Genomic DNA, 21,501 nt, shown 5'->3' on the forward strand with positions numbered 1-21,501 from the left:
TGATGTTATACTGTATAGTATAACAACAGTTATACTATACAGAGTCCTCTCTATAGGCCCAGGTGTTTGGCCCTTTAGGCTACTACCTGCACACAGAGTCCTTTCTATAGGCCCAGGTGTTTGGCCCTTTAGGCTACTACCTGCACACAGAGTCCTTTCTATAGGCCCAGGTGTTTGACCCTTTAGGCTACAACCTGCACACAGAGTCCTCTCTATAGGGCCAGGTGTTTGGCACTTTAGGCTATAAGGTACACTCTGAGAGTATACTGTACTTGCAATGTATTTTTCTTTTTATAGCATCACCAACATCTAATAAGGGAGATCCCCCCTTGAATGGATCTTCTAAGGTTTCCCTCCTCCACATTACCTGTGATGCTTTTTTCCTATTGCTAGGTTTTTAGTGAGTGTTTCCTTACCTTCGCGTGGGGTATGTCTGGGAGTGGTGCATCCAATTATTTATTTTATATTTGATTTTGGATTTCATGGTGTTTTTGTTTTGTTCTTGATTTATAGTGATGTTTCTTCTTGACTTGTTTAAAGAAGACGTGTCCGGCCCATGGGGACATTAACGTGTGTTGTTGGGCCTTACAAATACATTTGATTTGATTAGATTTTTGGCACTGCTTTCATGTACTAATTCTAAGCACATTGAATTATGATAGGCATTAATATGCTGTAAGTACACTTAAAAAATACTTGATGTTTACCAAATTGAAGTTGTACTTTAGTAAGCGTATAATGATATTTGAGCACACATTTAAGTACAATTTAAGTGGTTTCAATTTACCACAATTTAACCTCTTAAGCCCTAGCCATCTTTTCAGAATATTCTGCTAAAAGTACATACCCAAGTAAATGGAAAATTGCTCCACTTCTACAAGGCCATTTGCATGTTCCTGGTATCCAGGGACATCTATGGACCTCAGGGAATGTATTTCCAGTGTCAGAAATATTGTGTCTGTTACTATGCTTGAGTAAATTGTAATGAACCAAAGGAGAATATAAATTATTATTATTATGTTTTTTTTTTCATCTTTACATTTACATTTACATTTAGTCATTTAGCTGACGCTTTTATCCAAAGCGACTTACAAGTTCTGTACGACAAGCCATCAGGAAGGGCACAACTCTATCAGCTGAGCAACAATGTTCATCAAAGTGTTGAGTGCTACAGTGTAGGTTAGTTTATTAGGACAAGTGCATGACAGTACGGTTAGTTAGGGTTAGATTTTTTTATTGTTTTTTTTTTTTTTTTTTTAATTCAGATAATGGTTGAAGAAGTGCGTCTTTAGTCGACGGCGAAAGATTGGACGTGATTCGGCTGTCCTAACTGGGGTGGGTAGTTCATTCCACCATTGTGGGGCAAGGACTGAGAATAGGCGACTTCTCTTTGATGACCCTCCCTCTTTGACGGTGAATAACACCATGCTAACATTGATCAGATGTGAGGAATTGCCACTGAGCTCATTCAGCTCCATCTTGAGATCAAGTGCGCAAAAGATCGAAGCAAATAAATAAAGGGCAGATGATTTACAGGGTTTTTTGTAGATACAGTACTGAATTTTGCCATCCGGACACATGCAATTTGAAATATGAATTTAGAATATAGAAGATTAGGCCTATAAATTACCTTATTATAGCAATACATCTATGGATCTCCTCTTTCCAATGGCAGAGTTAAATCTGGATTTAGAACCACCAGGCGCTCGTTACAGGACTGTGAATGAAATCTACTGTAAGTACAGTTACTTTTGTATAATATCCATAGCTCCGCCATTTTTCACCGGATGTTTTTTTCCTAGACGTTCACAGAAAGGTAAAGAAACAATATACGTTGTATTTTATGGCAATAACGTTGAGGTTTGTTCGACCCGTGAGATATAAACGTGAAAATCACGTCAGAAGAATTACATGGAAAATGGTTGGACTTCCGTTGCCGGCAGCTGGTGTGAGCTGGGTAGTGAAGTTTTATGAAATTCCGACGTCCATCGAAAACCCTGGGTCTCCTCTCTCTTAGGACTACAGCAATTTCACGAGTGCTTCTTCTTCTTGCGTCTAAATCGTCCGTTTTCCGGTGCAATGCGCAGATATTTTCATAAGCTCATATTTTGCTAATAACACTTACAATCATTGGTAAACACTTTGACTGCAGTTTTAGATAGGGTTAGAGCAGGGGTCTCAAACTCGCTGGATGATATTTTGCGGCCCCCTACTTGACATCAAAGTTTAGTGTTTGTGCTGCCCGCGCGCAACTTGTTGCCGAGTGTGCGAGTTGGATGTTTTATTTATTTTATCACTTGTAGGCTACCATAGCGCAGGCTCATGACAGCAACGTTACGTTAGTGACTTGGTTGAAACGTGATTCCGGAGTGATACCAAGTGGAAGGAAAATATATCCAGTGTGTATGGCAGGCATCCTCGAAATTCTCCGCTGTCTCCTCTGCAAGCAGTGCTCTGCCTGTCTGTGTCTGTCTGGCTACTCTGGTCCAATCACATTCAGCGTCCCGTCAGCGTTTCTTCCCCCCACCCACAGTCTGCGAATCAGAGCAGAGTAGGGCGGGTCTTCACGGAATAAGTGTTGTCTCTTTCAGCGGGTCCGAGTCAGAACGAGAGTTGACAGCGCATCTACTGGTAGTCTAATCTGCAGGTACTGTAGCTAGTAACCTCGTTCCCAGTTTTACAGTATCTCCGTGAGATAAATGTAGCTAGTAGCCTAGTTTTGCCAGCAGGCAGTTAGTAGAAAAATATGGCATGCTCATGCTGAATGGACTGAAAAATATTCCTTTTTTTGTGGAATATTTGATGCAGCCCAGCCTCACCCAGACTCTACCTCCAGCGGCCCCCAGGTACATTGAGTTTGAGACCCCTGGGTTAGAGTCTTTACTCTTGGCTACATTTAAAAAAGAAACGCAATATTACTTAATACCGACTGTATTGATCTATTTACGACGTAAAATAAATATTGTACCGGGCCGATCGGGCTTAAGAGGTTAAGTATACTTAGTATAGGCCTACCTTTTTTTTTTTTTTTTTTTTTACTTGCGACTTGTCATTACACAGAAACAGATTTTCTGGGAGTCTATATATAGTATGCTTTGATATAAAGACATCAATCAATATAGAGTGTTTCTATGTGGTTGTTGCCATGGTATTGTGAGTGCTTCTTATTGATTTGGTGGGAGAGTCTAAGTTTCTAATGGAAAAGCCTATTTGGTTGGGACCCAAATAGTTTCATTTGTCAGCTATCGACACCTATAATGACACCATTATGACTAAAACACATTGTGCCGACTGCTCCCGATTCGTTCCAACGGAGAGCCAGGTAGAGAAAGGCATCGTCAGGCACTGGTCTGAATTTATGTGTTGGAGGTTGTATCAAACTCACACCAACAGTGAAGATGACAATAGATACTGAGTCTACGTGAAATGCTAGCATGCTACTGTAGCTAGTAGCGGTCGAGTAGCGGTTTGCAGATATTGGCCATTTTTAAAACATTGTTATTAGCCGTATCGTCAAATTTCGATGTTGGTTCACCGACATTACAATCTTTTGCAGGCTCTATCGGGAAATTAGAGCAACAATGGTGGTATCATATGAAACTAGAGGCCACAAAGAATCTGTTGATACCAATAAAATGGCTAAAAGGGGCTCCAAGGTTCACAGATATGTTGAAGGGGAAAAATAATGCAAGCTAATTATGTGTTTATTTAGGCTAATGTTAGCAAGTGCAAACCTAGCTGTTCAACCAGCTGAGCTAGTTACAGTAGCTAGCTAACATTAGTGAACTCAAGTTCAGCAAAGTTTGTACACAAAACACACAAGACACCAAACTCACTACCACAATATCTACCTCTTAGTAGAAACACACAGTAGGCTATATTGCATATAACACATGCAACTAAATGGACACACAGGTAAAAACCATGGATGGTACCACCATTGAGGACTAGGATTGCAAAGGGTCAGCAACTTTCCAGTAAAACATGTTCCTGAAGGTTTCCATGGGAAGTTAAGCTTGGGAATTTTTTAAATGTTACCAAATTCCAAATGGAAATCTTAGCTTATAATGAAACTAGAGACCTTGAGGAATCTGTGGATATACCAACCATATCATGCTAGCTGACCCATGACGGGGATACCTATTGCTCCAAATATAAGGCACAATGTTGAGGTGAAGAACTGGCAAAGACACGGCCCATTTTTAAGTGGTCCCTCCCTTGACTTTTCACCTCACGGTATCTGAATGAGAAGAGTTTAACTCATAACTAAATTGTAGAAGGGTGTGCAATTATGTTTGCATGTAACATGGTAAATACAGCCTGTGCAAATAACCCCTATATGTCCATTTTAATCCGGTTAATTCTCATATATTCCTATTACTTCCCATGGAAAGTTTCCCCCTTTGAATATTCCCAAAATGTTGCAAGCCTATTGAGGACAGACCGGGGGGGTGGAGTCACTTCAAGCCCTTTCTAGATGAGTCATCTAGTAACCACTTGGTTGTCCACATGGTGGAACGCTTCAAAGAGAACTTGAAGTGACCCAGAGGCAAGACACTACATATATCATGGACGAGTGCTTGTGACTGCTTGTGATTGACTGGGAAGCCTGGGGCGGGGGGGGTGTGGCTTGTCTCTATGGTTACCTGTGTGGCCACATGCCTACGATACTGGAGGTACGCAAGCTGGGCCTGAAACCGGGCCTTCTCTAGAATCAGCGATCTCCTCCGCTGGAACTCATAGCCTCCTTCTGGGTTCTGCTATAGAACGTACCAACCGTTCAGACCTGTGTGTACTTATTTAGTATACTTCAAGACACAAATAGTATGTACATAAGTTAGAGGAAATGTGGGATTAGTGATTTTGCACATTTCCCTGGATATACAGAATGTTCTCCGGTCAGGTCAGTGACTGTGAGATGAAAACGCATCACAACCGCATCAGGATCCTTTTTAATCACCTCCCCTGTGTCCAGAGCATCAGTACGCATTTAGTGTTCATGAACCAACAAAGCAAGTGATAGGTGTGATGTCTCCAGTGAGGTTAAGGTTAGAGAAATATGCTAAATTTACTTTTTAACATTTTTAAATATGCACAGTTTACCCACATTTGCCATAAGTATACCAAGTATGTATACTACGCCTTGCTTATCTAGCGTGTTTACAGGTCTGAGGAGAGGTATGTACTGTACTTGTTAATGGTTTTATTACAATTAGAATCTCTGTATTTGCCAAGTAATTTTTTGGCACATACCAGGAATTTGTCCTCTGCATTTAACCCATCCTATATATTTAGGATCAGTGGGCTGCCACAGTTTGGACCAACTCCAGTTCCAATGCCAGTGCCTTGCTCAAGGGGTATGTACCCAGCGTGCATGATTTTTATGGTGTGAAAACCCGGGGGAGAACATGCCCCACACAGAAAGGCCGCAGTGGGGTTTGAACCCGGCACCTTCTTGCTGTGTGAGGCAGCAGTACTAACCACTGTACCACCGTACGGTCCGTGCTACAATAATCAATAACAAAACCAATAGCACAAATAATACCTAGCAGATTTTAGGGCTGGGGTCTTAACACACGCTTCTGTATAAGCATGTCAGGGTGCAATGTTATTTAGGTCAAGGCAAAGATGGAGCATTACAAAATGTACAATTGACTATGCTATGTATAGAAATATATCAACTAGACAGGACTATGCAACAATTTTTCATTAATTCTAATGACATCTATTCAAAAATGTCTGTGAGGTTTCAATATAAATTATCTGCTCATTTTATGCCAGTCTATAATTATGCCAATTTTATACAAATTTTTTGCCTATGTCTATTTTGTTTCTACATCACTGTTGTGAAGCACTTTGGGCTGCAATTCTTGTATGAAAGGTGCTATACACATAAAATACCACCATAAGACCAGCCCACACATTTTATCTGGTCATGTTAATCATTATGCTCTTTGTTTTTTTGTCCTATAGAAAAGACTCAGTTTTTGCTTTTTAATGTCCATACTTCAAGTCTCACCTTGGGTGTAGTGGAGCCATCATCACTGTCCTGACCACTAGAGAGAGATAGAGAGAGAGGGAGAGAGAGAGAGAGGGAGAGAGAGAGAGAGAGATAGAGAGAGAGAGAGAGAGAGAGAGAGAGAGAGGGAGAGAGAGAGGGAGAGAGATAGAGAGAGAGAGAGAGATAGAGAGGGAGAGAGAGAGAGAGAGAGATAGAGAGAGAGAGAGAGAGAGAGAGAGAGAGAGAGAGAGAGAGAGAGAGAGAGAGAGAGAGAGAGAGAGAGAGAGAGAGAGAGTGAGAAGAAAATAAAAACACACGTACTGTTCACAAAAAAGCACAGATACACAAAACACACACGCCTTACTTGAGGGACTCCTCCACTATGACCATCTCCACAGGGTAGAGCTGGACTCCAGACAGACCTCCATGCTCCATGTTCAGTCTGACAAGACAAGATAATAACACCTGATTATATGTTGTATGATGTATTATATTATTATTATTATTATTTCTCCTAAAAAGCCTACTTACTGCACAGATAGGTGCAGCACATATACGCATGCATTTAATATGATCTCGCTTAAAGCCCATTCACTGTGTTGGTATGAATACTACATTTACTATTTCATCTAAAGCTTTTTTTTTTTTTTTTTTCATTATGCATGGGCAGCAGGTGCACGCACACACTTATTATTTTCACTCAAAGCCCATTTCAGGTGTGTAAGTGCAGCATTAACGCAGGCACACGTGCAATACGTATATGCACTTTATTGCAGTTATTAGTTCATATAAAGTCCATCTGCTAAATGTGAGACATTTACTTGTGGCCATGTCTGATGCCATAGCTTCAGTTTATAGGTTTAGTTCAAAAAGTTGTAAAAATCTCTCTGCTGGACAGAGACCACGAAACTCGGGAGAGGGCAGGAGCTCCGGGCACCACACCACACGCGTATCTCAGCGGGAGATGCTTCGGCGTGAGGGGGGAGGGGGGAGGGGGGAGGAGGGAGGGGGGAAGGGAGAGGGGGGAGGGGGGAGGAGGGAAGGGGGAGTAATGTTGTCTGTATCAGTTCTTTTTAATTTTTGTGTACTTGGCTTGGTCGCCCTATTGCAGTTTTATTTTATTGTTTTCAGTGTTTCTCATTTGCGGTGTACCCAGCACATCTATTCAAGTCAAGTCAAGTCAAGAGTTTTAATTGTCACGGCATACAGGTATACAATGAAATGCGGGTGGTCTTGCCCGCAACGATGTGCAATACAGTGGTACATATAATAGAATCAAAAGAAGAAAACAACATTGTGCTGTAACAGGTAGCAGGTAACATGGAGTGACATCTCGGTATCTGTACATAGTTATTTACAGAGCATGTGTGACATGCTAGTTAGCTTTGGTAGTGCAATACACTGTTCCTGTTATTCTAATTTAAAGTGTCCTTTCCTTTGGCCATAAGTGTGCGTGTGTGCGACATGAGTGTGTGCCCGCTCATGTTAAAGTGTTAAGTGGCTGCTCGTGTGTGAGCGTGCACAGTGTGCGTGTCGTGTGTGTGTTCATGTGTGCTTGTGTGTGGACAGTTCAATGTTCTGAGCACTCAATGTACATTGTTCATGGCTCTGATGGCCTGGGGGAAGAAGCTGAGCCTAAGCCGCTCTGTCCTAGTAGCTGGGGTTCGCAGGCGTCTGCCTGACCTCAGCAGCTGGAACAGGCTGTTGTTGGGGTGGTGGGGGTCTTTCATTATTCATTATCTTGCCGGTATTATGACCCAACCTAGATCAGCACAGCGGTCGGGAGGTGTACTTAGGTTTTGCAGCTGGAATTGCAGGGGCCTAAATCAACCGATCAAATGTAGTAAGGTGATACATCATCTTCAACATCTTGGCGCTAACATTGCTTTCCTTCAAGAGACCCACTTAAAGGGAACGGATCATATCAAATTAAAGAGGAGATGGGTGGGTCAGGTTTATCATTCGTCATTTCAAGGGAAATCCAGAGGGGTAGCCATTCTAATCCATAAATCTGTCAACTTTGTTTACTCCGATATTATCTCGGATCCTGGCGGGAGATTTGTGATAGTTATAGGACGGCTGTATGATGTACCAGTAATTCTGGCTAATGTATACGGCCCCAATTGGGACAATGAGAACTTTTTTCAAACACTGTTTGCCAGGATACCTGATATGTCAACACATTATCTGATTCAGGGTGGAGACCACAATGTCTGGATTAATCCTAGATTAGATCGCTCATCACCCAGGAATAGTGTACCTTCAAGATCTGCCAAAATCATTCATGCCTTTATGAATGAATTCAAGGTCTCTGACCCCTGGCGATTTTTAAACCCACAAGGAAGACAATATTCTTTCTTTTCACATGTTCATCAAACTTATTCTCGTATTGACTTTTTTCTGATTGATAATCGACTCATCCCATCACTACACTCCTGCTCTTATGAAGCGATCGTATTGTCGGATCATGCTCCAGTGCTTCTGGAGTTGTGCTTCCAGGAATATAACAACTCGCCACCTCCCTGGCGCCTAAATTGCCGTTTATTGTCAAATGAGAATTTCGTTAATTTCATACACAACCAAATCGATTTTTTTATATCGACCAATAAGACCCCTGAGATTTCAGCATCTTTACTATGGGAGACATTGAAGGCATATCTGAGGGGTGAGATAATCTCATATAGCGCCTATGAAAGGAAGGATAGAAAAAGACAGATGAGTGACTTGACTAAGCAGATTAGTCAATTAGATAACATACATGCTACTCAACCATCCCCGGATGTCTATAAAGAACGTCTCTCCCTCCAAGCTAAATTTGATGTCCTCTACTCTGCTTACGTGGAGGATCTAATGATTAAATCCAGACAGACTTACTATGAGCATGGAGACAAGTCTAATAAATTATTGGCCCATACGTTACGACAGGCCTCTGCCTCACATCAGATCCCTCAAATCCAGACAACCAATGGTTTAACTACGGATCCCAAGCTAATTAATGAAGAATTTAAAAACTTTTATTCCTCCTTATATACATCTGAACAAACCTCTGACCCTTCTGCCTATGATAATTTTTTTAATTCATTGGATATACCACAGATAAACCCGGAGGCTGCCACGGGGCTGGAGGGACCAGTCACGATAGATGAGCTCAGAGAGGCCGCCTACTCTATGCAAACAGGGAAGTGTCCGGGGCTAGATGGTTACCCTATAGAGTTCTACAGGAAATTATTTGATAAACTGGCACCCATTTTAATTGACATGTATGCAGATTCATTTAGGTCACTTAAGTTACCCCCATCCCTTACTCAAGCCTCGATTTCTCTGTTGCTAAAAAAAGATAAACCCCCTATCCTGTGGAAGTTATCGTCCTGTCAGTCAGTTGACGGTAGATTTAAAGCTTCTATCAAAGCTCTTAGCTATGCGCTTAGAACCTGTCCTTCCCACTATCATATCTCCAGACCAAACAGGTTTTATCCAGAACAGATATTCATTTTCCAACATTAGACGTCTCTTTAATGTCATATATAGCCCTTCCTCCACAACTAGCCCGGAGGCTGTCATCTCACTAGATGCGGCCAAAGCTTTTGACCGTGTGGAGTGGGGATATCTTTTCGACACATTGAAAAAGTTTGGACTGGGGGATAACTTTGTAGCTTGGGTGAAATTACTTTACACCTCTCCCACTGCCTCAGTAAGGACTAACAACACACGTTCAGCACAGTTCCATCTACACCGCTCCACGAGACAGGGTTGCAATTTGAGCCCACTCCTGTTCGATGTTGCCATTGAACCGTTGGCCATCGCACTTCGATCAGACCTTCGTATAAAAGGTATAATCAGAGGGGGTGTTGAACAGAGGACCTCCCTATATGCAGATGACCTGCTTCTATACGTGTCTGACATCTCCACATCTATTCCAGCTGCACTTGACATATTCACCCGATTTGGCCGTATTTCAGGGTATAAACTAAATTTAGACAAAAGTGAACTTCTTCCATTGAATGCAGAAGCTCGAAGTTATCCACTGCATAACTTCCCATTGAAAATTTCCCCCCATGGCTTCAAATATCTCGGTATCCAAATTAGGGATACATTTGGGGACCTATTCAAATTTAATTTTGGCTCTCTACTGACTCGATTTCAGGAAGATTTTGAACGTTGGTCATTATTACCTCTCTCTCTTGCTGCACGTATCAATTGCGTTAAGATGAACTCTCTCCCAAGGTTTTCTTATCTTGTCCAGTGCCTGCCTATCTTTCTTCCCCACTCATTCTTTCAAAAAATTGACAGCCTAGTGTCCAAATTTATTTGGAATAACAAAGTTCCCAGAATTAGTAAAGCTCTATTACAAAGGAGTAGATCTCTGGGTGGCATGGCTCTACCTAACTTCAGAGCCTACTATTGGGCAGCCAATCTCAGAATCATACAGCAATGGCTACAGTCAGACAAACCTCTGGTGTGCCCTATGTGGGTTGACATCGAAGCCTCATCTGTCAAACCTGCTTCACTAACCGGTCTTATACATGCCCCCATTAGTTCTCCATTGGCCCCCTACTTCAAAAATATAATCGATAAAACTACATTCAGAATTTGGAATCAATTCAGACGCCACTTTGGGTTTAAAACTCTATCCCACTTGGCCCCGATAGCAGCTAACCCTTTATTTCACCCCTCATTGATGGATGGAGCATTCTCCTTATGGGCCTCACTCGGTATTAAAACACTAGGTGACCTATATATAGATAATGTTTTTGCCTCCTTTCAGCAATTATCAGAGAAATATTCAATCCATAGCCGACATTTCTTTCGGTATCTACAGATTCGTAGCTATGTCTGTAGCATTAACCCTATATTTCCCAACCTTCCAGAGGTAACACCCATCGACTCCTTTTTAACCCCGATGTCTTCCATCAAGGGCATGATATCGACTATGTACAATCTCATTCTCTCCTTATGTCCAACCACAATACACAATATTAAAAGTAAATGGGAGGAGGATTTAGAGGAGGAGATCTCGGATGACATTTGGGTTGACATTCTACGTCTTGTTCATTCTTCTTCTATTTGTGCAAGACACGGGCTGATACAATGCAAAATTGTTCATCGAGTACACCTGACGAAAGTCAGATTAGCCAAAATGTATGAAGATATCGATCCTATATGTGATAGATGTCATTCGGCCCCAGCCACATATACTCACATGTTTTGGACATGCCCCTCCTTGCACAGGTATTGGACAAATATTTTTGAAACCATCTCGGGAAGTATTGAGACAAATCTTGAACCAAATGTATTGACAGCGCTTTTTGGATACTCCCCACCTATGTTATCACTTTCAAAGCACAAAGCACACGTTGTGGCATTTACCACTCTACTGGCCAGGCGGCTGATTCTGTTTAAATGGAAGTCCGCTGCTCCCCCCACTCACCTTCACTGGATTAGAGACATACTATACTTTATCAAACTTGAAAAGATAAGATGCACTCTGAGAGGTTCTTCATCTATGTTCAAGAAAACGTGGGGTTCATTCCTTGTACTTGTGGATGATGTACAGTTCCATACTATTCCAGAATAACAATTTGTATGCTGCTTGTTGGTATTCATCTGTGTGAACGTTAATTCAACGTGAGTTATTTGATATACCGGATATACATTGGAGAAGCATATCTGGGTACCTAAACATGTGCTATATATTTGATATACTATGTATATACGTTTGAGACGACTGTCGGGCGACCAAGTCAGTGTTTGTTTGTATTATTATTTACTTTTGAACTCTGTTTTATTTTTTCTTGTTTTTTATTTTTTTTTATTTTATTTTCTTCTGTTTAATGTTGTTATCTGTTCTATGTGGACAATGACAATACAACAATGTATATATACAGACATATACTTATAATGTCTATGTCCTCAAAAAAGTATAATAAACAAAAAAGTGAAGAAAAAAAAATATTATTATTATTATTATTATTATTATTATTATTATTATTATTATTATTATTATTATTATTATTATTATTATTATTATTATTATAAATGTCTTATAACTGAGTGTTATTATAAAGTTTTACCCATAGTTGTTATTTATATTGCCTGGCAACGTGATTCGCTCCTTTGTCTTTCATTGCACATTTGTTATTTATATATTGCCTGGCATCGCAATTCGCCCCATTGTTTTTGATTAGCTATTTGTTATTTGACTGTATTCGTCATGATGCCCACCAACCGGAGGACGCTCGCCCTCGTACTTTGTTTGGATGAGTTTTGTGATGTCTCTGCTGTCACCGTGGCAACCAGACGGGCGTAGAGCGAGGAGGATGTGGCCGCATAGACACGATTCGTCGGATATGATTGGTTGTCTGACAAGAAGCCCTTACACGTTGTGCGAAGCTCTGGGAGAAGCAGCGGAACAAAAAAGCAGCGTAATAAAGCATAATAATATGATAGATTACAAGTGACCCAGGTCACCCACACTAATAATATGTATTTTAGAGATTCCTTGCAGTCTCAAGATTCATACGATCCAACGTCTAATCAGTAGGTTTCAGAGTCGAAAGTAAGAACAAGTAACCAGCAGGACTGAGGACGAGCTATGAATGAGGTTTACAGTTTAATACAATTCGTATTTTGTTTAAAGGTGACATGCATATAAATGTATTTTTTCAGTGTTTAGCATTGTATTATAATTATAGTAATAGGAGTTAGTATCAATGTGTTTGTGTCTCTAAATACCATATTGGCGGATAGCCTTGATTCAGGTCATTCATTTCCTGCTCCATTTTAATCATGTCGTTCTGATTTGACGCGCATGGTGACGTCACATGGCGAGGATGGAGTGGATAGTGATCCGATTGGGGTCTGTGGTTGTAGCGCACCAAACAGGGTTTGTACAGAGAGCGATCGAGAGATGGAGGGAGAATCAGATAGACCCTCACGACAGAGCACACACAGGGGCGTAGCTGGGGGGGGTAGCTTAGGATGATTCCCAAGGGCCCAGCACTGGGGGGGGCCCAAAGAAAATGATTTTTTTTTTTTTTTTTTTACTAGACATCACTCAGGTGTATTATTGATGCTCTCATTGATACTATGTTTGTTTCTGAAGTGTGTGTGTGTGTGTGTGTGTGTGTGTGTGTGTGTGTGTGTGTGTGTGTGTGTGTGTGTGTGTGTGTGTGTGTGTGTGTGTGTGTGTGTGTGAGATATAGAGAGAGAGGGGGGGCTTTGGTAGACTATTGCATTGGTCCATTCATTGATGAACGCAATGCGACATCCTTTACTAGGCTCACCCACCAACAGTGCCGGGTGCTGAACTGCTGATCCGAATGTATTAGGTAAAAACCATATTATGCGTTTTCATCAATAAAAAATGACAAAAAAAAATTCCGCTTACGCGCGTCGCATTCACTGGGGGCCTACAAAAAATATTTCATGGGGCCAGAATCTGGAGCTACACCCCTGAGCACACATACACACACGCGCGTCGCGCGTGTCGTCTCTCGGTCTGTCTCTCTCTCTCCCTCGATTCGGGAGCATAACTAACGCCCCGTCTATAGCTGTAGCGCGCGGCACAGTGGAAGACTTCCTCAAACGGGAGAGGGAGAGAGAGAAAGAGAAGGGGACCTGCGTATCTCGCATGCAGCTGTGTTTACTCTCTCTCTCTCTCTCTCTCTTCTCTCTCTCTCTCTCTCTCTCTCTCTCTCTCTCTCTCTCTCTCTCTCTCTCTCTCTCTCTCTCTCTCTCTCTCTCTCTCTCTCTCTCTCTCTCTCTCTCTCTCTCCTCTCTCTCTCTCTCTCTCTCTCTCGTCTCTCTCTCTCTCTCTCTCTCTCTCTCTCTCTCTGCCACTCGCAGACTGTGTGGATGACTGCCACTGAAAGTGCTTATGGGCAGAGCCCAGCCAATAACAGGCTGAAATCTTGAGGCTGAGAAAATGATGCTTTTGAGTACTCCATTAGAAATATAAAACAATGATTCTTTTTTTAAATAAACCTTACAGATGTCTTCCATAGACTGCACAGGAAATTGTGTAAAGTTGCCCAAATAGTGCTAGGAATAGCAATGCAGGTCCCATTTAAATACATGAATTAATTATTCATTCTGTTTTATGTCTGCATTTTTATCTTATGTTAACAGGTCCATTTAGACTAGTTAGTATTACTGGTAGCCTACATTCCGGTCGCCTGTAGCTGTTCCGCAACCGGGGTAGGCCTGATTGGCCCCGACAGGCACGTGACCCGCCGCGGCCACGCCCCGCGGCAGCCCCAGGAGCAAGCGCGCTACTGCTGGAGTTCGCTTCGCCTTTCACATCCGCTGCCGTTGGCGAAAGCAGGATGAGAGCAGGATGAGAGGCGAGAGCGTAGATTTCGCTGTGTATCATTTAATCATTTAACATTTGAAAGGCATACATTGTTGTCATACAGAAGTACAGAATACTTGTATCCAAAATGCTTCTTACTGTTACACTGTTAGAGACTGTGCAGTGCACGGCTTTAGTCTCACTCGAGTGAGGAAGACCGCTGGTTCTCCAACATACAGCAGTGTGCTCTTCAGAATGTACCGGAGAGAAACGTTTACTGTACCCCGCAGACATAAGCGTCTCACAGGGCTGAGCTGTGCACGGCTTTAGTCTCACTCGAGTGAGGAAGACCGCTGGTTCTCCAACATACAGCCCGCTGGTTCTCCAACATACAGCGGTGTGCTCTTCAGAATGTACCGGGAGAAACGTTTACTGTACCCCGCAGACATAATAAGCATATAAGCAGTGCTTACTAACGTTATTAGTTACGTTATTTCTGACCGAATTAGTCATTCATTTGTCTGCTTTCGCCAACGGCAGCGATGTGAAAGGCGAAGCGAACTCCAGCAGTAGCGCGCTTGCTCCTGGGGCTGCCGCGGCGGGTCACGTGCCTGTCGGGGCCAATCAGGCCTACCCCGGAAGTAGGAACGGTTGCGGAACAGCTACAGGCATTCCGGTCAGATAGGCTATACTTATTTTCTTTATAAAAACAAGATTTGATTTGAAGAAAGGGGGGGGGTGGGGGGGGGGGGGGTGAGTTGTCGTCTTATAATCAGGGTGCTCTTATATTGGGGTCAATACGGTAATAACAGTAACATAATACAGTAGTGATGGGGTTTACCTGTTAGGGTCTTGTAGCAGCTCCACAGCCTCCTTCAGCTGGTTGATCATTTCAATGTGAAGCCCTGCGCCCCCGGATTTGGACCTAGGAGACACACACACACACACACACACACACACACACACACACACACACACACACACACACACACACACACACACACACACACACACACACACACACACACACACACACGCGCGCGCGCGCGCACACACACACACACACACACACACACACACACACACACACACACACACACACACACACACACACACACACACACACACACACACACACCATAGACTTAAACCATCAACTAACAACACTATAGACTTAGACCATCAACTACAGTAAAATCCCTATAGACTTAGACCATCATATCATCAACTCTATAGACTTAGACCATCAGACCGTCAACTCTATAGACTTAGACCATCAGACCGTCAACTCTATAGACTTAGACCATCAGACCGTCAACTCTATATACTTAGACCATCAGACCATCAACTCTATAGACTTAGACCATCAGACCGTCAACTCTATATACTTAGACCATCAGACCGTCAACTCTATAGACTTAGACCATCAGACCGTCAACTCTATAGACTTAGACCATCAGACCGTCAACTCTATAGACTTAGACCATCAGACCGTCAACTCTATATACTTAGACCATCAGACCGTCAACTCTATAGACTTAGACCATCAGACCGTCAACTCTATAGACTTAGACCATCAGACCGTCAACTCTATAGACTTAGACCATCAGACCGTCAACTCTATAGACTTAGACCATCATATCATCAATTTTAGACTTAGACCATCATATCATCAACTCTATATACTTAGACCATCATACCGTCAACTCTAGACTTAGACCATCATACCGTCAACTCTAGACTTAGGCCATCATATCATCAACAGTATGGAAAACTGGAAACATACGGATGAGTTGGAGTGGTTCTAGAGAGATGGATGGATGAATGGATAGATATAGTAGATGGATATATACAGTAGATGTACAGTATGGATGGATGGATAGATACAGTAGATGGATAGTTACAGTAGATGGATAGATACAGTAGATGTACAGTATGGTTGGATGCAGGTATACTCACGTCTGCTCCGCTGGCCAGTGTGAGTCTTCTTCTATTCTGAGGGGCTCGTCAAAGTCTGCTGCTGTCCGCCCCTACACACACACACACACACACACTCCGAATCAGCGCCAGCTGCAGTCAGGTCACATGATCTGCAGACTCAGACAACGATTGGCTAGAATTCAACGCCATGGCCACCACCCTTGCGCTCGCTCGCACGCACACACACACACACATCTGCATTTTATACAGTCAACAGCCACTTTGCACAAGGAGGATAGTGTAATGACTTGTCTCTCTCTCCCTCTCTGTCTCTCTCTCTCTGTGACAGACACTGGGTTGGACTGGCTACTGTATACCACATGGCCTCCTCTCTGTTGCTCTCTGTCATCGCAGATCCTGTCACACTCCAAAAGTATGAAACAGCGCTGATAATTTACTCTGTAACATTAAAGGTGCTATAGATAAAAAAATTTATGTCGAGTAATCGTTTAAAAAAATAAAATAATAATAATACATACACAGAGTTATTAGAAAGGTGCGGAATAAAATAATTACTTTTACTTAGGGTTCCAAAAATCAGAGCCATCTCATTAAACAACGTTGAAACAACAGTGGTCTAAAGAAGCTTTTACTCTGACACCTTTTCAGGACAGTGTTTGGACGTCCGGTCAGTAAAATGGTGCAGGACAGTAAAGTGGAGACATGGGAGGGTGATGTGGTTCAGAACACAGTGATGTATGTGTACAGTATAGGCCTGTCCCCAACTAAGGATTTGTATAGTCGACTTTGATTGGTCAGAATTTGCCCAAAACTTTACCCCCGCCCCTGCCATTTCATTTAACCCATTACCCACCAAAATCGCTGTTCAGCGTTATTGCCCGCCATGCGTTGTCTGCCAATATCGCTGTACAGCGTGTTTCAAGGTGATATTTCATATTTTCGTCATGGAATTCATATTTCACCCACGGAGCCTTGTCATATGCTGTGGGAGCCATCACAACTCTGCAACGCTTCAATACCACCACCTGGTGGCGGATCGGCGAGTTGCCAAACCAGAAATGCCCGTTTCAGCTCGGTCCGTCCCCTAATTCCGTCCGGCCACTCGTTTATCGTCGCGGGACTCAATCCACACACCGTGGACATGGATCGTTGCCATAACTCAATAAACAACATGATTTGGGCGTATATTAGTATCATACAAACCGGAACTGGATCGCCTCGATCCCCACCACATAACTGGGATCTGTTTGTTCCACTCTCATCGCCCAACGGTACGAGGAGACGGACGTGAGTTTCAGTGTTTTTCTTTATCATTTTCGATACAAACTGCTCTGATCAATATATCACCCATACTACATAATCATTTGTGACCCCGACCAGTGCTATAGCCTACATGTCTATTTTTTCATTTTCCAGATTTTTCCAGATTGTGAAAGTACAGAATGTAAGCTTTCAAATGATGTGTCATACTTTGAAATCTGAGAATGTTATTATTGTGATGTGCTAATTTTAAATCTTGTAGCTGTCTTTTTTCCCCAGAGACCTAAGCAGAGAAAACAGCTCTTAAAGATTTGACACCTTTTGCCAGGATTCTGCTGGGCGTAAACAATACCTCCCAGCCACACCTCTCCCCTGAATAGTATTAACATAATTAAGTGCTGTGACAGCCATGCTGACAGATCAGATACAAAATCAAACATTTTCTATTGTAGTAGTAATATAACTACTAGTCTGAATAATGTATATTTCAGTTATTGAATTGAAAACCTTTATTTATGTATTCCAATATCTGTTTTATTGATTAATGATATATTTTGAAAGAATGCAGGTTATAGCTGTATAAAACAAATGTATGTCCCATTGTACCAATCAATGGGATATTATTGCATGTTGGCTATAATGATTTTATAAAAAAGAGAGATTAAATGCATGGCCATATATTTATACATTCATGTGACATCACAGCATATTCTTTGTATAGCCCAGTGTTTCCTGAAAACAGATATGTACAGTGTTCAGGTTATACATCTATCATTACACAATTACAACCAAAATAGGAAGAAATTATGTTGACCGCAGGGAATTTTAATGCATAGTTGGTAGAACTGGCCAGCGGAGTGATAGACACAAGCCTCATTATTATCATTATCATTATCTTTGTTACCACCTTTCATGTGACAACTGGATGAAAATCAGCAGACAATATCAAATCAATTCAAGAGGTTTATTAGTCACATACATACCAGGGCATACAGTGAAATGCGGGTGGTCATGCCCGCATCGATTGTGCAATAATACTAATAATAAAATACATAAACAGGTAATAAGAAGGCATAAGATGTGCATGATAAAAATAGACATGCTAATACAGTTTCAACTCTGTCATTATGCTATACTACAATAATCTAAACTATACAAGAACCACATCGGTTCTTTCCTTTAAAGTGACCTTTCCATTTAGTTTAAAGTGAAATTTTTTTTAATTCATTGCATACATACCAGGGCATACAGTGAAATGTGGGTGGTCATGCCCGCTACGATTGTGCAATAAAACAATAGTAATAATAATAAAAATATAATGTACATGTACCGGTACACAACACTACAATTCTTCTATGTCCCTATGCTATACTAGTACTACTATACTATCAAGTCAAGTCAAGAATGCAATAATAAGAATCCAATAGGATGAGAATGCGACATTGTGCAATAATACAAGTAATAAGAATAAGACATATCAGGTATATGTACATGAGTTTTACAAAAGCTTTTACTCTACAAGAACCACTCCTGTTCTTGTTTAATTTTTTTAAAGTGACCTTACATTGTGAGCGTGTGCAGCATGAGTGTGTGTGTGTGTTCATGTTAAAGTGACTGCTAGTACAGTGTGTGTGTGTGTGTGTGTGTGTGTGCTCTACATCCATGTGTCTAACATCGTACAGTCTTCTTGTTCTGAGGTGCTCTAGATGTTGGGAGTGGGCATGTAATGTCTTTTGCGTCATCAGAACAGTATTGTCTTATCTCCTTATAAAGATATTCCTGTCGGTCATTGTCTAGACCAGGTGGGGGGAGGACAGGAAAACCAGAGATGGTTGGGTAGCGTTTTGGGTCTTTCAACAGCTGAAACGTGAATGGCTCTGTATCGTCACAGTGTAATTTCGCCGTCACCATGCCAGGACTGTTGGCATCGAAGCTGAAGTGCTGGTATTTCTTTATTTGTGGGAATCTTTTGAAGAAGCCTCCGAGATGTTGCTGCCAGTCGTAGCTTGGAACATAAACTGTGCCATCTTCGCGACCGACAAGTTGGGGGATATTGACTCCTTTCACTGCAGAGCTTTTCCTGACGATGTCTGCGATGCCTGCCAGGGTGTCGACCGCAGTCTTCCTGTAAACCTGCTTTATCAAACCAAAGCACCAGTCGGGGCCAAATTTAGTGTGGCCTGCAATTAGGAAGTGGAGAGCAAGCTGCAGGTGAAGTTTGTGAATAGTACGCCACGCAAAATACCACAAGACATAATTGTTTTTATTTTGCCCGGAGCAATTGTCGCAGTGCAGGTCCACTGATTTTTCTCCAACTCCATAGTTGGTGAAGAAATGATCCACATAGCTGATAACGGCATTGCTGCCTTTACCAGTTGACATCCCTTCATCAATTAGGTAATTCACTTGCTTCGTCAGCCCTTCACAGTGGACACCGAACAGGCCACATTTGCGCGGTGTTTGAAAAAAGATGGGACCCACTTGAAAAGGGTGAGATGGAAAATGAACCTGCGGGACAGAGAAAGAAGAAAAAGAAAAAAGGACATTGAAATAAGGGACATTGAAATAAGGGAACAGGGGAGGAAATTAGGCCACTTTACTAGCCAAATGCAAGTATTTTTTATGTTTGGCGAGTGATTCATGAAAAAATACTGCTAAAACTATAAGGAACTATTTTTACATTAAAACTGAATAAACTATAATAACAATAATAAACCGTATTTGTATAGCACCTTCATTCCAAGAATTGCAGCTCAAAGTGCTTCTCTCTCTCTCTATTCTCCTCTCTTTTCCTATTCTCTCCTCTCTTCTCCTATTTTCTCTCTCCTCTCTCCTCCCACTCTCATCTTATCTAAATACACTCCAAATACAACTCAAACGTTCCTGTAAGTTTTCCTTTAACAACAAAAAGCAACATTATATTGGATATTCACCTGCTGTGCGTAATCAAAGCTGTAGTGCATCGTGATATCTCTGCTTGCAGGTGGGGAGGGGCCTAGCGACAGATCCATGTTCGCGCATGTGCTCTTTGTGGCGGCAGTCATCTCCTGCAACAGCTCGCGTTCTCTGTCAACAAGGGCCAGATGTTTTAACTGCACCTGGATGAAAGCATGAATGAAAGAAAACGTTATTTAACAGATTGCAGAATGGGTACAACACAGTACGGCTCAATACACACACACACACACACACACACACGGCTAATGAGGTGGCAGTGCTCAGTTATCCTCAGGTTATCCTAATGTCATGTGTGTTGAAGCTAGGGCTGGGCGATATGGCCTAAATATGATATCACGATATTTTCTGACCTTTCGGCGATACACGATACACATCACGATGTTTTTCTTTTTTTCCCCAAACAATTCATTATGAGGCTTACCAAGACAGTATTCGAGTTTGCAAGCTAACATTAAAGACAAAATAAAATACCCATGCATTTAGCATTTTTATATTATATATTAGATTTAGATTATTGGATTATTAGATTATATATTGCATATATTTAGCAATGAGATATTATATGATTTAGATATGAAATATGATTAATTGAAAATGGGGGACCCTGATGTAAACAAGACGAAAGTCTTTCTCTGGTCTGCATCCCCTTAACAATTGTATGTATTGAGCTGTACTGTACCCATTCTGCAATATGTTAATAAAGTTTTAAATCAATCAATCAATCAATAGCATTTTAGCATTTTTATGAAACTACTGTATATTTGTATGTCTCTAAATGTTTTGATGAATTGAAAATGGAGGACCCTTATGTAAAAAAGGCGAAAGTCTTTTTCTGGTCTTCATCCTCCAGTCCACTGTTGTTGTATTGAGCTGTACTGTATTGTACCCATTCTATGTCGTCATCGGACGTTGCTATGTTTGGGTAAATACTGTAAACAAGCCACTATGGACGGGGGTACAGGGGAATAGATGGTGGTAAAAAACAGTCTGTAGTGTAGTAGTGAAAGTAGACTGTACACACCTGGAGTTTCTCCACCTGCAACTTCTCTGG

The 21,501-nt window shown here is 41.7% G+C and overlaps 1 protein-coding gene across 2 annotated transcripts in view; it reads right to left on the reverse strand.

Moving 5' to 3' along the window:
- The window catches only part of lrch1 (leucine-rich repeats and calponin homology (CH) domain containing 1), a 348,164-nt gene that overhangs the window by 67,951 nt on the left and 258,712 nt on the right, over positions 1-21,501 (reverse strand). For both annotated transcript variants that reach the window (XM_084314586.1, XM_084314585.1), the window contains exons 10-13: positions 16,251-16,321; positions 15,133-15,216; positions 6,366-6,443; positions 6,020-6,056 (exon numbers count right to left, since the gene is read on the reverse strand). In XM_084314586.1, coding sequence (XP_084170712.1) covers positions 6,020-6,056; positions 6,366-6,443; positions 15,133-15,216; positions 16,251-16,321 — 270 coding nt within the window. The remainder of the gene's footprint in view (positions 1-6,019; positions 6,057-6,365; positions 6,444-15,132; positions 15,217-16,250; positions 16,322-21,501) is intronic.

The sequence above is a fragment of the Notolepis coatsorum genome (assembly GCF_963971535.1).
Source record: "Notolepis coatsorum genome assembly, chromosome: 5".
NCBI classification, from domain to species: Eukaryota; Metazoa; Chordata; class Actinopteri; order Aulopiformes; family Paralepididae; genus Notolepis; species Notolepis coatsorum.